General features: G+C 30.6%; 3 protein-coding genes across 3 annotated transcripts; 1 reads left to right on the plus strand and 2 right to left on the minus strand.

The window, feature by feature from the left end:
* Positions 1-707: 707 nt before the first annotated feature.
* On the minus strand, positions 708-5,055 carry LOC107012348 (putative hydrolase C777.06c). The gene is made up of 12 exons (XM_015212169.2): positions 4,791-5,055; positions 4,550-4,677; positions 4,338-4,450; positions 4,016-4,057; positions 3,682-3,737; positions 3,469-3,545; positions 2,787-2,906; positions 2,004-2,080; positions 1,843-1,906; positions 1,686-1,736; positions 1,513-1,561; positions 708-1,179 (listed from the first exon to the last, which is right to left on the minus strand). Exons 1-12 carry the CDS (start codon positions 4,948-4,950, stop codon positions 1,061-1,063), a joined length of 1,056 nt encoding a protein of 351 aa, XP_015067655.1. The 5' UTR covers positions 4,951-5,055; the 3' UTR covers positions 708-1,060.
* A 5,265-nt stretch (positions 5,056-10,320) lies between these two features.
* On the plus strand, positions 10,321-13,036 carry LOC107015392 (beta-fructofuranosidase, insoluble isoenzyme CWINV1-like). Its single transcript, XM_015215643.2, has 6 exons — positions 10,321-10,509; positions 10,654-10,662; positions 10,731-11,758; positions 12,035-12,276; positions 12,382-12,481; positions 12,712-13,036. Exons 1-6 carry the CDS (start codon positions 10,347-10,349, stop codon positions 12,892-12,894), a joined length of 1,725 nt encoding a protein of 574 aa, XP_015071129.1. The 5' UTR covers positions 10,321-10,346; the 3' UTR covers positions 12,895-13,036.
* Positions 13,037-13,186: 150 nt separating this feature from the next.
* On the minus strand, positions 13,187-14,074 carry LOC107013661 (E3 ubiquitin-protein ligase CIP8-like). The gene has a single exon (XM_015213521.2). It carries the CDS (start codon positions 14,057-14,059, stop codon positions 13,394-13,396), a length of 666 nt encoding a protein of 221 aa, XP_015069007.1. The 5' UTR covers positions 14,060-14,074; the 3' UTR covers positions 13,187-13,393.
* Between the last annotated feature and the right edge of the window lie 340 nt (positions 14,075-14,414).

Consider the following 14,414-nt stretch of genomic DNA (forward strand, 5'->3'; position numbering starts at 1 on the left):
AACTTTTCTCCACACCCTCCATTTGTTATTTATCTTTTCTTATGTTTGATCCTTTTTCTTCACCCCACAAAAATTCTATTTCTTCCACTCTTTTCCATTATCAAGGCAGTGATGTTAAAACTTGAAAAGACCACGATACGATTCCTTTCATACTACACTCCAACAAATTGCTACTTATATATCATTTTTAAAAAGTACTAGAAAGAGAATTGCAAGGTGCTAGAATGTCATTGAAAAGAAGTATTTATGTTATTTCTTATACTTCATGTTTTCTAGTATTTTGTTTTCCATTTTCATCATTTCTTTTTCAATCTACTTTGAATTGTTTTTCCTGAATTGAGAGTCAAATCGGAATAAAAAAAAACTCTCTACCTCCTAATTTAGGACAAGGTTGAGTGCTTTCTACTCTCACCAGAACCCACTCACGAGATTACGCTAGGTATATTATTCTTCGTTAGTATGTCATAAAAACAGAGGTGGAGCTAGGAGAATTATGATGTTCATTTGAACACCTTTGCTAGAAAATTATATTGTATATTCTAGATCAATTATTATTTCTTTATGTACACTTAACGGCAAACCCCATTAACTTCTCATATATTTAATTCTTTCATATTTTGAATTTCCGTGTAGACACACATAGGAGACAAGCGTCAAGATCACGTTGATCAGCGCGTGCACAGAAAAAAAACAAAAAGAAGATGAAATAATTCAAAATATATACTGTTGAAAATAATAATCGTATTTAATTTGCAGACCTCATCCATCGTCATAAAGAAATAATGATCGTGGATGCAATTGTATTTTGGCGTTTGCCAGCAGCTGACTTAAAATCCTATATCAGTCTTTCGATACAAAAAACATCTCAAATTTGTGCTTGTAAATTGTTTTGGTAAACAAAGTGCAACTATTTTCCTTCAACATAATTGAAACTAAAATATGCATACGCAAGAATTAGTGGGACTTCACATTGGCCCTAAAGAATTATTGATGCAAAATTCTGAATGATCTTCATTTATTCAGAAAGAATAGCCAGGTTTGTTGAGTCAAACCTGAAAGCTTACAAGCTCACGGGTACTCGAAGCCCATCATAGCTAAGTTGCACATCGATGCCTTCTGTTTCCCTCAGTTTCAGTAGCCTTTCAGTTACAACTTCATGATCCATGAGATGCATCATGCCTTCAAATAACATCAAAACATGTGCTTGTTAGCTGTGAAGCAGTTCCTGATGTGCATCAAATTTCAATCACTATTTGATGTATCGGCATTATAATATTGGTATTAACCAAGTCATTCATATAATTGTAGTGTAAAAATCCTCCTCAAAGATAAATAAAAGCTCTGGTATTTGAAGATTTACTATGGTCTGAAAGGCACAAGCTGAAGGAGGATACTAAAAGCCTCGCCTATCGTGTACAGAAGTAAAATAGAAAAAAGAAAGAACCAACATAGGCATGTGCACAAAAAATTGAGAAGAGAAAACTAAAATACGAAAAGAACAAACCAACATACCAGTGAAAAGTGTTCTTTTTGGTTTGATTTTCCGCACTTCCTCCAGAGCCTTCAATTGTTATTATGGAAATGTCAATGACAGAATGTATAATTATTCAACTGTTAAAAGCTCTTGATACCACTGCCCCCAAGCCAGCCCAAAATAGATTAAAAATAAATAAATTAGAGCTCACCCTTGGAAGTCCAAAATGTGTTGCAGAAGATCTATCTGGTCGCAAAGCATCCTAAAAATGTGAGAAGACATTGGTTAGTTGGTTTAGCCTTTTAACTTTAACCAATTGCTGGATAAAGGATTGCAGAGTTCAAAGGATTAGAGAGAAAAAGACCAACCATGATGAGGAGTTCACAGTCCTGTAGAAGTGGGTAAGTTTCTTCTGGTATATCACTTACATCGCTAGTAAAGGCAAGTCGGGGTAGGAGAGAAGGAAAACGTTAGTGGCTGAGGTTCATGCCTGCTGATGAAAACTTCAAAATCAGAGAATGAGGTTTACCTGATATAACATGTATTCCCAAATCGAAAGCCCAAAGAACGATAACCAGAACCATGCCAGACTGGTAAAGGAATTACCTACTAGGGACCATGGGAACCATTAGGCATGATAATAAACAAAGCCATGATAACTAACCGTTTCAACTTATAACGCACAAATAATCAGAAGACCGATGGAAGGATTAACCAAATTGTGAGAGAGACAACGATAACTACACAAAGCCCAAGTCAAAAGAAGTACATGCACACCTTGTACATCATATTAGTGTTGTACAATTTCTCTATCCATATAGCAAGTATATAGGTAACTGGTAAGCATGAGTTTTCTTAAACAATACGCTACAGTTTTTCATAGCCTTGTCTAAGTTATTTACCACAGATTCATGACAACGGCAAATTTTTTGCCTCTCACTGCACCCTCCCTAAGATGCTACTCTCACTAGGACTTTTGAGCAATTGGAAATTAAATGCATTCAAGTTGCTACAGGTCAGGTGGTCACAACAATTTAAATCTTAAATCAAAGTCTACACTTTACAGTGTCATGGCCAAGTACTCATGTTTTGACAAAAAGGATTACCTACACAAATATTATAGTAAGAAGCTAGGATTCCAGCCAAATAATAAGTGCAAAAATATGATCCGCACGAAAACAAGAGGGTCAAAATATCACTTACGTTGGAAAACAGTTGCTATAGACATAGTAGCACATCCTTTAGCAGTAAAATATTTAAAAAGGTACTAATGAATCAAACAAAATCAACTAGTAGAGTAAGAAGCCTCAACCTTAAGATCATGTACAACGAATGGATCTTCCTTTATGATGTTAAATTGCAACTCTGAGACTGCAGCTCCCGGGATGATATCACGTTTGTCTATCAAATAATAGTGAGTTTTCTTCATCACCTAAAATGAAAGAGCAATTTGCAAATTCTGAGCTGATAAAAATAACATTTCTGGAGCAAGTTGCTATCTCAGAGTGGCAAAAGAATACCAGTGAACTATAAAACAAATATCGTAATTTCTGAGAATTCCAGCCAGTAGCTAAAAATAAAAATCCTTCAGCAGAAGGACATGATTCAATATGTAATGATTGTTGGACAGTCCCATCAACCTAGCTTAGTACTTCAATAACTATGTATCATCGTGCATTCTTGCAACCTGGTTGTTATATATATAGAATCTACAAGTTGAATCTTTTCAGCTAGGACAAGTTCTTTGTTTATTTATAATTTTCTTGAACTTGCACTGCAATTTGCTCAGTAATACAAACTAACACATGGCTAAGGTATTAGCTATCAAGAAAATGATAAAGGCTGAATGGATTCAATTCTGCAATCACTCAGCTAACCAAGAGATGCTAAAAATTAGATGATGCATTCTCATTTAGAGGCACGAATGTTTGTATCTGTAGCTTCATGATGAGATATCAAGCACTGCATCTAATAAATTTCAGATGAACTCAGACCTCAAAGTCACGACTGGCCACATAAATTGGAACGGAGGGCTGGACGTTGTTAGTCCAATCGCGAAGATCATCCATACCTGCAAGAGTGTGTGCACTTTGCTTAGATATAGAGAGAAAGGAGAACTTTTGGGGTATGGGGTTAGGGTGCACAGAATGGACAGGAAAAGACATATCCACATTGCACTAAACGTCACAAGTGATTTTATCAGAGACCTCCAATTGCATCAGCATGAGAATGAGTAATAATGACCGCGTCAAGTGTTCTTATCCTGACACAGAAAAACTAGACACGAGTAAGTCCTACGGAACATAAGCAACAAGTTATGAAGTTTTTTACTTTAAAGGGGCAGAAAGCCAATACTTCAAAGTATCTAATTCATGAAAGGAAAAAATAGAAGGAAACAGTTAATCCTAGAAGAATAACACTGAAGTTCTGTTGTCTAGACCATTTAACTTAGCAAGTGCACTAGTATTCGTAGCTTCATTATGAGATAATCATTTCAGAGTAAAACAAATTAATACATGAAGTCAAGTGGAAGTGACTTACCCATAAGCGGGAAACCATTTCATAGCACTATGGTAGAAGAACCTGGATCACACATAGAGAAAATGCTCTTAGACAATAAGGAACTAGAATCTAATGATTTTTGTTTTCCCCACATATATATTTATCTGGAAAACTTTTGGGGTAACCCAACATGAAGCTACATAAGCATATAATTGAATCAGGATTAACTAAGTTTACGGAACAAACAAAATATTACCCCATTCCGACTTACACAACATCAGTAAGATTATGAGTTATCTCAGAACTAAGAGAAACACAAACGCATTCACAAAAAATTATGATCTAAAAGTCTCTAACATACTTGCCAACATCTATAAGAAAGTTACGATTGCCGGAGGGCCTGGAGTGGCGAATAAGGATGCTGGTGTTCAGTCTCCTATTTTTGCTACCCGGTTCAGCAGCATTTGAGCACACCTGTAATAGAACATTAACAAAGCCATATAGTCTAACCACTTATTGTAATTCGAAAAACTACACTAAAACACATTGCTGTATTAGGTTTCTCAGGCTTACGGGGCACGTCTTCACGGGGTTAGTGAGACAGCTCACTCGTGGAATTCCTTCACTTGTTCCTGTTCCCAAAAATATTAGCTCAGACTGATTTGTAGATATCTCAGCTCCATTTGGAGAATTTGCAGAACCTGTAACATGATTAAAATTACAATCGACGTATGTGAAGTATCTAATGAACTGTAATACCGTTAGAATGACCAAAACTTAGCGAAAAATATTGAAAAATTGGGAAGATACTTACTAGAATGAAGAGAAGCTGCGACGATGGGTTTGAATCGAGAAAAACTTTTTCTAGATATGGAGATTGAATTGTTATTGGTGAAAGAAAATTGACGAGTGAAACGAGTGATAGAAAAGAGTGAATGGGAAGGAGGACGAACAATTCCGAGAAATACCGCCATTTTGGCTTGTGATTTTGCAGTCCCGATGTAACTCCGGCAGCTAAACTCCTCGCTCCGGTTTCGTTTCAACTGTTAGATTTGTAAGAACAAAACCGTTGCAAACGAAAAATACAGTCTGGGCCAGGAGTTTTGAGTTTGAGATATTTCGTCGATATGTGGGCCCAGCCTTAATTCTCGTTTTGGGCCGGCCCATTAAGAAAAAAATCGGGAAAAATTCAATTTCCCTTATTTAAAATATAATTAGTTATTTTAAAAGTATTTAAAACATAACCAAGAGTTGATTTTACTAGCATGCTTGAACCATCTGATGAGTGGCTCGTCTTCTCCTTCTCCGCTTTATATGTTCGAACCATCTCAATCTTATTTTTCTTTAATTTCTAAAGTTAAATTGAATGAATATTACTTTATTTTTAAATCTAGTTTGACATTCTAGAAACTAGATATTTTTTTCCAAAGTCAAACAGACATTAGAATACATTGAAAAGTAGTAATTCACACTTTTTCTTATACTGGACATGCAGTTGGGGCATGGGAGAAATATTCATTAATAAATAAATCAATGATGTATTACTGATTTCCAATCCATTCCATACGTACAATATTAGATTTCTTATGTTAAGTCAAATATACAACAGAATAAAAGATAGTTTTTCCAATGTTTTATGTATATAAATTTGCTTATTTGGCCTTGTATCTTAGTTTATATAACACTTTTTGTTTTTTTTTAGAAATTCAAATTATATAGACTTTTAAAAACTATACTTTTTCATCTGATGACGAGAAGAATCTAATTTAATTCTAAATATTAATAAACGTGATTCTCGGATATCAATGTCCATGACTCTACTTCTTCTAGTTGTAGACTCCGATCTACAATTTGGAAGAAGTAGAGTCATGGACACATTTGTCCATCCGCTTCTAGATTGGGCCTACACTGATGCAAAGTCAATGGTCCAGTTTTTCGGTTTACCCGTTCAGGCCCAACTTGAGATATGGTCTCTGCATTACTGCAAGTAACTTTCGATAAAATTACACGTTGTGCTCTTTAAATGAATTGATCTTTAATTATGGTTCTTCAAATGTATTGATCCGTAATTCTTGTTTGTTAGCATTTGAATATATTTCTAGTGAGGCATAAAAATTTTAAAATTGAAGTCATATCCGGACATAACTTGTAAAATATTATGATATGAAAAGATAAACCTATATCCCACGAAAAAATTATTTGTTAGTAAGTGTAAACAAGAATATAACCTGGTAACTTCTTCCCATCATTAATTTAACGCGTGCGAAGAAGAATGGTCCATTTTACTTTTTCAACTTATGTATAACATATTCAAAAACCAACTTTGCACATGGCAAAAGTTAATATTCCTTTTGTTTGGTCCAATTTTGTTTTATTTAGTCCGTTTAAAAAAATATTTTTTTTAAATGATATTTTTTAAACGATATTATTTAATTTTAATTTTTCACGTAAGGTTATTAATTATTTAATTTTAATTTTTCACGTAAAGTTATTAAATTAAAAAATATTTTAATATATTTAATATAATTTTAGTTTAAAACTATAAATTTAGAAAGTCTCATTTCATTTTTTAAACTTCAATTCAAATTAAATTAGATCTTTCTTTTTTGAATATATTAGTCACCATGTCTCTAATAACTTCACCAGTTGTACTTTTAACACCCACTACTAGTTGATGAAACTTATATATGAACTAGATAATTTAAGGCCGTTGATACGGATTCAATAAAATAAAAGATCCGTTTACGGGCTCGATATTACAATATTATACATATATTTATCATATAAAATTAATTAGTTTTCAATAAAAAAATTATTATGACATTTGTAAATAAACATGATAAGAAATAATATAAAAATATCACTCATGCTCCAGTGGTTATTTTAACATCATGTCAAACATATATGCTCAAATTAAATAATTAATTTAATGGTATTTTTTTTCTATTTTATTTGAAAATTATTTAAGAGAATAGATTAAAATTATGAGTCTCAACATATTAGCAATTTTCATAAACTATGTGAAGAAATATAGTCTATTGATCCATCGATAGATTAATTTTTAATACACTTAAAATTTGTCTTATAGGTGTTTAACAAACAAAAATAATGACCTACTTGATGAAAATTAGAACGAATCATCTCATTCTTTACAAAGTGATAAGAGGATGAAAAAAAAGTATTTTATATCTTGTATTTATATTCATTAAAATTAGGAGAAGAATTTAGTATAGTAAGATTTTTTTTCTAAATTAATTTATATACATGATGAATGAATGTTTTACTTCAAATAATGAGAATTTTAAAATATAAACAAAAGTTAGTATCTATATAGGGAAATTTAGCGAAATTTAGCTAACTAGTCAAAAAAATAAACTTATTTAGTGATAATATTCATACTTTAATAATATTAGTAAATATGTCAAAAATGTCATTATTTTAAAAATAACTAATTATTCTAATATTATTAATATTTTCTTACTCATTATTTCTCTCTCATAGATTACACATTTTCCTATATTTATGTAATTGGATAGATATTAATGTCATTTTAATTTTTCTCTCTCTTTTCTTAAGCTTATCAATTTCTTTCTCTTACTTTCTTCCTAATCAAATTCCCAGATTTCTCTCTTTTCTTATTCTTCTTTTCAATTTCTCTCTCTAACATTCTTCCAAATCAATTCCACAGATTTTTGATTCAATATATTAATATTTTCTATTATTCTCATTTAATTTCGTTGCAATATTTGATTTGAAGATTAACATTGATTTGGGTATTATGTTTTTCAGATTCCTTATTTATTTACTTACTAATTTTAGTGTTTTTTTAATTTTTTTATTTTGTTGTTGTTCTTAAAACATTTTTTAGGGTTTGAGACTACATAATTCTCTCTTCAATGGACGTTTTCAAGAGAGTTACTAGAGGTATTGGACAAAATAATCAAAGTTCTTCAGATTTTCCATTATTTAATTTTTTTTCACTCAAGAATTAAACAACAATGTAGGTTCCGCTTCTAAATCTAAGGAGGATATACGACGGAAAAAATGCCTGGATCCGTCGATGTGCAAAATTCCACACAAATTCATACCATGAAGTTGAAGAAGACTAATTTGTTGGAGAAGAGTTTTTTTTACCATGTTCTGTGTCTTGCATGTTTAGTTTAATTTGTTTAGTAATTTTTAAGATTCAAGAAAATTCATGTTACAATGCGTTTGAAAGTGTATATGAAATTTTTATTATGTTATAGTTAGTATTTATTTTTGTATTTCATATATTTATTGTATTTTGTGTTCTATTTTTTTTTTTGTGTGTGTGTTAGTTATGTCAATGTAACACATTATATGAGTTTGATTGTGTATATTTCATAGTTTTGATGTTTTTTGTATTCATAGATTTGGAAGTGTATATTGAATTTTGTTGTTGTTTTAGTCAGTATGTATTTTTGTATTTTCATTGTTTTATTGTATTTTGTATCCATAGATTTGGAATCGTATTCCATATATTTAATTCATTTTGTATTCTATTTTTTTTTCTGATAGTTATGCCAATGTACCACAATTAGTATTTATTTTTGTATTTCATAGTTTTTTTGTTTTTTGTATTCATAAATTTGGAAGTATATATTGAATTTTGATACTGTTTTAGTCAGTATGTATTTTTACAATTGATAGTTGTATTCATTCAAAAATTATGTTGCATTATTTCTGAATTTGATATTTTTTTCTAATTTGTATTTATTCTAAAGGTATGTCAACTAGTTATGCATTTTATTTAAGAATTAGTACACTAAATATTCAATTAATTCTTTTCAATTTTATATTTCATTCACTTTTTCATCATACTAATTTTTTGTATTTTATATATTATTATACAAAATTCTCAATAAAATTAGAATAAATAGAAATACAAATAAAATATATATTAAAATGAATACATACAAGATTTTTGAAGAAAAAAATAACTATATAGGGAAAAAATATATGAAAATACAAATATATTTCTTAAATAACTATATAGATAGATTCGGCATACCTATTGGAATGAATACAAACTAATAAAAAACTATAATAAATATAAATAGAATATATTGTGGAATGAATATAATTTTAAAAAGGTAAAAACTCTGGAGAAAAAAAAAAGAATAAAATTTAAATTTTATTTGAAAATGTAACTGATGAGAAATTTAAGGATCCTTATCTTTTTTTGAAATATTCTCTCCCTTGATTTTCTCCCTTTTGTTATTAAATAATTATATTCTTTAATTAAAAACAAATAATAAAAACATAAATAAGATACATAACAAATTAAAATTTGATATTTTTACTAAATATTAAAAATATTGCTAATAAGCCCTCTTAAATGCTAAAATATTGACATTTTAAAAATTTTCCCAAAAATTAATTAACGAAAACAAATCCCACTACAAAGGAGCTGCCAAATAAATATATATAATAATTATTAATTAATTTGGAATGTCATTTTCCTAGTTAGGTTACAGTTGAAAGCTTTAAAGAGGAAGGCCTAATCTTTCATCAATTATCTCAAGCTAGTCATGTTTCTTCTGTGGACCAACTAAGAGGATCGTATATAAATAGAATATATTGTGGAATGAATATAATTTTAAAAAGGTAAAATTTCTGAAGAAGAAAAAAAGAATAAAATTTAAATTTTATTTGAAAATGTAACTGAAGAGAAATTTAAGGATCCTTACCTTTTTTGAAATATTCTCTCCCTTGATTTTCTCCCTTTTGTTATTAAATAATTATATTCTTTAATTAAAAACAAATAATAAAAACATAAATAAGATACATAACAAATTAAAATTTGACATTTTTACTAAATATTGAAAGTATTGCTAATAAGCCCTCTTAAATGCTAAAATATTGACATTTTGAAAAATTTTCCATATATATATTGCAGTAATTTAACATGAGGTAGTTAAATTTTAATTCTTGATCATCTTAAATGTAAATATATCTATCTACCTATTCATTTTTATTTGTAAAGTTATTTTTTAACTTCTTTTTCTTTAATTTCAATTTAATATATATTAGTATTAATTTCTTCACACTTATTTAATTTCAAGTACATTAATTAGAGTCAAAATACAGCTGAAAATAATTAATTCATAATAAATTTTTATATTAAAAGTAAGCACTTTAGATAAGCATTAAATTTAAGCATTAAATTTAAGTAATGGTAAAATAGAATAATTTTTGTTATCCTTCAATTATTGTTAGTGCAAAATTATATTTTTACCTCGATTGTTAATTTTTGTTAGAATGAATTTAAATTTTAATCTTTCGTCCTTCCATTTCACTATTCTATATAATAGAAAAATGAAATGTAGTTGCCATCTTCAACTAAAAGATGGGATATGTTAGAAGTGTTTGGCTTGGAGTTTTTGTATTCATTTCCATTCATAGCTATGGCAATATTAGACTATTTGAAGCTTCTTCTCGTGTCATACAGACACCCGATCACATATATCGCACTGCTTATCATTTTCAACCTGCCAAGTATTGGATGAATGGTAATATCAGTCATTGATTAATCAAAAAGAGAAGAAAATAAATAGATGATCATTTCTATCTTGTGCTATATAATCCTAATTCTTTTTGTTGTTTTGTGTTGTCAATGGTGATCAAATTTACAATTGTTGGTTTTCGTTCCGCAGATCCTAATGGTAAGTTTCTCAAGTTGCTTTGTGTTTGGTACGACAAAAGTCATTCATGAAATTCGTTATGCATGCAGGACCAGTGATATACATGGGGATTTACCATTTGTTCTATCAGTACAATCCTTACGATGCACAAACAGGTAACATTGTATGGGGCCATTCCACATCCACTGATCTCGTCAACTGGACTCCTCAGCCGCCGGCGCTTCTCCCATCAGAGCCTTACGATTTCAAAGGCTGTTTTACCGGTTCTACAACTCTTCTCTCTGGCGGAAAACCGGCAGTTCTCTACACCGGCTTAGATTTCTCCGGTATCCAGGTACAAAATCTAGCAGTCCCCAAAAATGTAGCTGACCCGTACCTTAGAGAATGGGTAAAATCACCTTATAATCCATTAATCGCACCGAATTCGGTGAACAAAATTGATGGACAAAATTTCAGAGATCCAAGTACTGCTTGGCTAAATCCTGACGGAAATTGGAGAATGGTAGTTGGAAATCAACAAAACGGGAGCGGAATTGGGTTATTGTATAGAAGCAAAAACTTCATTGATTGGATTCAAGCTGAAAATCCACTGCATTTTTTGAACAATTCTGGAATGTGGGAATGCCCTGATTTTTTCCCTGTTTCAAAAATCAGTAAAAATGGTCTAGAAACTTCCACAATAGGTCCAAATGTGAAACATGTATTCAAGGCAAGTACACCAAGTACACCAATCACTGATTACTACACAATTGGTACATATAATCCGAATAAGGATATTTTTATTCCGGATAACAAATCACTTGATATTGGATTAGGATTTCGATATGATTATGGTAAATTTTATGCATCGAAAACTTTTTTCGATAGTTCTACTAGTAGGAGGATTTTATTTGGATGGGTTTATGAATCGGTTAATAATCTTGAGATTAATAGTATGAGAGGATGGGCTGGTCTTCAAGGAATTCCTAGAAGGATTTGGCTTCATAAATCTGGAAATCAGCTGCTTCAATGGCCGATATTTGAAATTGAAAAGCTTCGAATGAATCCAGTTATTGAAGATACTACAGTGCTTATGCCAGGATCAATACGTGAAATTTCTGGAGTCAATGCTACGCAGGTAAAGAAAATTTTTCGCTGTCAATATATTTTTTAACATTTTCGAAATCCTGGGCCGTGGCCGAGCCAGAACTTCCCAAATATTTTACTGGAGGTTCAAGTCCCAGGCACAAATATCACGCCCATCAATAACATTTTATTGAAGTGTCACACTAACACATTTCTATAGGAAATTGCTTGTTGACGAGCCAAATTCCGAAGTGATATTGTCCAATAATCACCAAAGCTTTAGATTCCTTCGGTTTTTAACTAATTGTAACTATAATTTGGGTTACAGGCAGATGTAGAAATGTCATTTTCAGCTAAAACATTGGAAAATGCAGAGAAATGGGAAGCAAATTGGACAAATCCACAACTAGTGTGTAGCATAAAAGGTGCAACAGTAAAAGGTGGGCTTGGCCCATTTGGGTTACTAGTTTTGGCATCTAAAGACATGCAAGAGTATACTGCAATTTTCTTCAGAATATTCAAAGGAGATAACAACAATTTTATAGTCCTAATGTGTAGTGATCAGACCAGGTATATGTTTGATCTCTATTTATCGTCAGTGTAAGAAATTTTTTGATAATTATAATACCTTTTTTTTTCTTAATTAAGTATTCATTTTTCCCCCCATTTTTGTAGGTCTTCCTTACACTTGCCTTCTAGTGATTATGACAAAACAACTTATGGGGTCTTGTTGAATGTGGATCCTCTTCAAGAAAAATTGTCTCTCAGGACTTTGGTAATGATAAAATTGTATACAATTCAAGGTGTTTGATATGATGGGGAAAATATTTTTCAAAATATAGAGATTATAAGTCAAATTTTTATTTAAAGAAGAATTGCATGAGAAAACATTTGTACGACTATCAATCTTCCATACATTTTCTAAATGACTTCCGTTATACCAAACACATTCTCAGTTTCAACGAGAATACAATGAATATGTTTTGTTTTATTTTATTTTTGTAGATTGATCACTCAATAGTGGAGAGCTTTGGAGGAGAAGGAAAGGCTTGCATTACAGCTAGGGTTTATCCAACTAATTTAGCAGTGGATGGTGCAACCCATTTATATGTCTTCAATAATGGTTCACAGAGTGTTGACATCTCTAAATTGACTGCTTGGAGCATGAAAACAGCTCAAATCAATTGATTAAATCCAACATATATAGATTTATTTGATAACGTTATATTTTATTAATCTACTCTATAATCTACAACTGAAGGTTGATCATTTTATCATTTCTCATCAATAAATTATAGAATGGTCAGTCGAACACTTTTTCTTCTAAGAACATTAAATGGTAATTGGTGTGTAAAAAAACAAACACTATATTGTTCATATATATATATATAAAATATGAAATACTTATTCATAAGTAATTACTTTTATTGTTGAACTATTACATAGTAAAAATCTTCAAACTGTTAGGTTGAAAATAAGATGCACAAAAAGACCAAACTAAAACATCCGTACAACTTTCTTAAATAATTGAAGTCTACATTCTGAATTCGCCTTTAATGCAGATCAAGAGAGCAAAACAAAACAACAAATTAGCAAGACCTAGTACAAACAAACAAAATAAAAAAAGTTTAACCTTACAACGAAAGTCAATTAAACTTCAAATTTTAGATCTGCCTCTATTTACGAATTAAGATGGCAACACAAACCGACAAGTTGGACAAACCCTGTTTACCCCTAACCAATTCATCAAACAATTCCCATGATACACATGAGAACAAGGCATTTTTGTTGCTTCACTTCCAACTTCCATCTTTTCCATACATATCACACATACAAAATCACTCCCCAATTCTGATTCTTCAATTTTCACTTTCTCCAAATCTTGTTCAACCAATTCATTAGCAGGACGAATTGTCACATCACTACTTTCATTTTCTTCAATTAAGTAATTAACAGGAAGGCTAATATAAACTTTAATTGGCAATATTTTCTTGTTCCTATTATAAGGTTCATTAGCAATTCTATCAGCAAAATTACATATTTGATGTAATATCATTGGTTGTCTATCTACCGGCACTTCCATTATATGTAACATTCTTGTAACGTTATGCCACGATAAGTTATTACGAGGCAATCGATCACATCGCTCTTGAAATATTCCAGTTTTAATAATGCTTTCTAAACGAGACACATAGAGTTCTTCATCATCATCATCATCTTCATCTTCTTGTTCTCTAAGAAATTCGACCTCGAATTTGATGAAAAATTGATCATACGATGTTGGTTCAACACTGCTTACGTCAAGACTTTCATCTTGATGAGCATCACAATAATCATCTCCTGCAAAATCCATTAGGAATCTTTTAAATGGAATTTGTTTTCAGTTGATATATTGTATTATGAGGTTTAGAGTAATATATATATAAAAAAAATTAAAACTAATGGAGAATGAAACATCTAAAATTTGTTTTCAAGTGGGAAAAGGATTAAGGTGATATCTTAAAAGTATAAGGAAAGCTATTAGAGTGGGTTAGGAAAATATTAACGTTGGTTATAATTTGGAATGATAATAATGAATTTTCTTTTTATGGATTTAATATGGAAAGATATTAATATACGGCTTCTATTCAATATTAAGTGAATTTGTGAGATATTACATACTAAAAATAATTTAGGACATAAATTGAATATTATTTTCCATTATTTGT

The sequence above is a fragment of the Solanum pennellii genome, chromosome 3, assembly GCF_001406875.1.
Source record: "Solanum pennellii chromosome 3, SPENNV200".
NCBI classification, from domain to species: Eukaryota; Viridiplantae; Streptophyta; class Magnoliopsida; order Solanales; family Solanaceae; genus Solanum; species Solanum pennellii.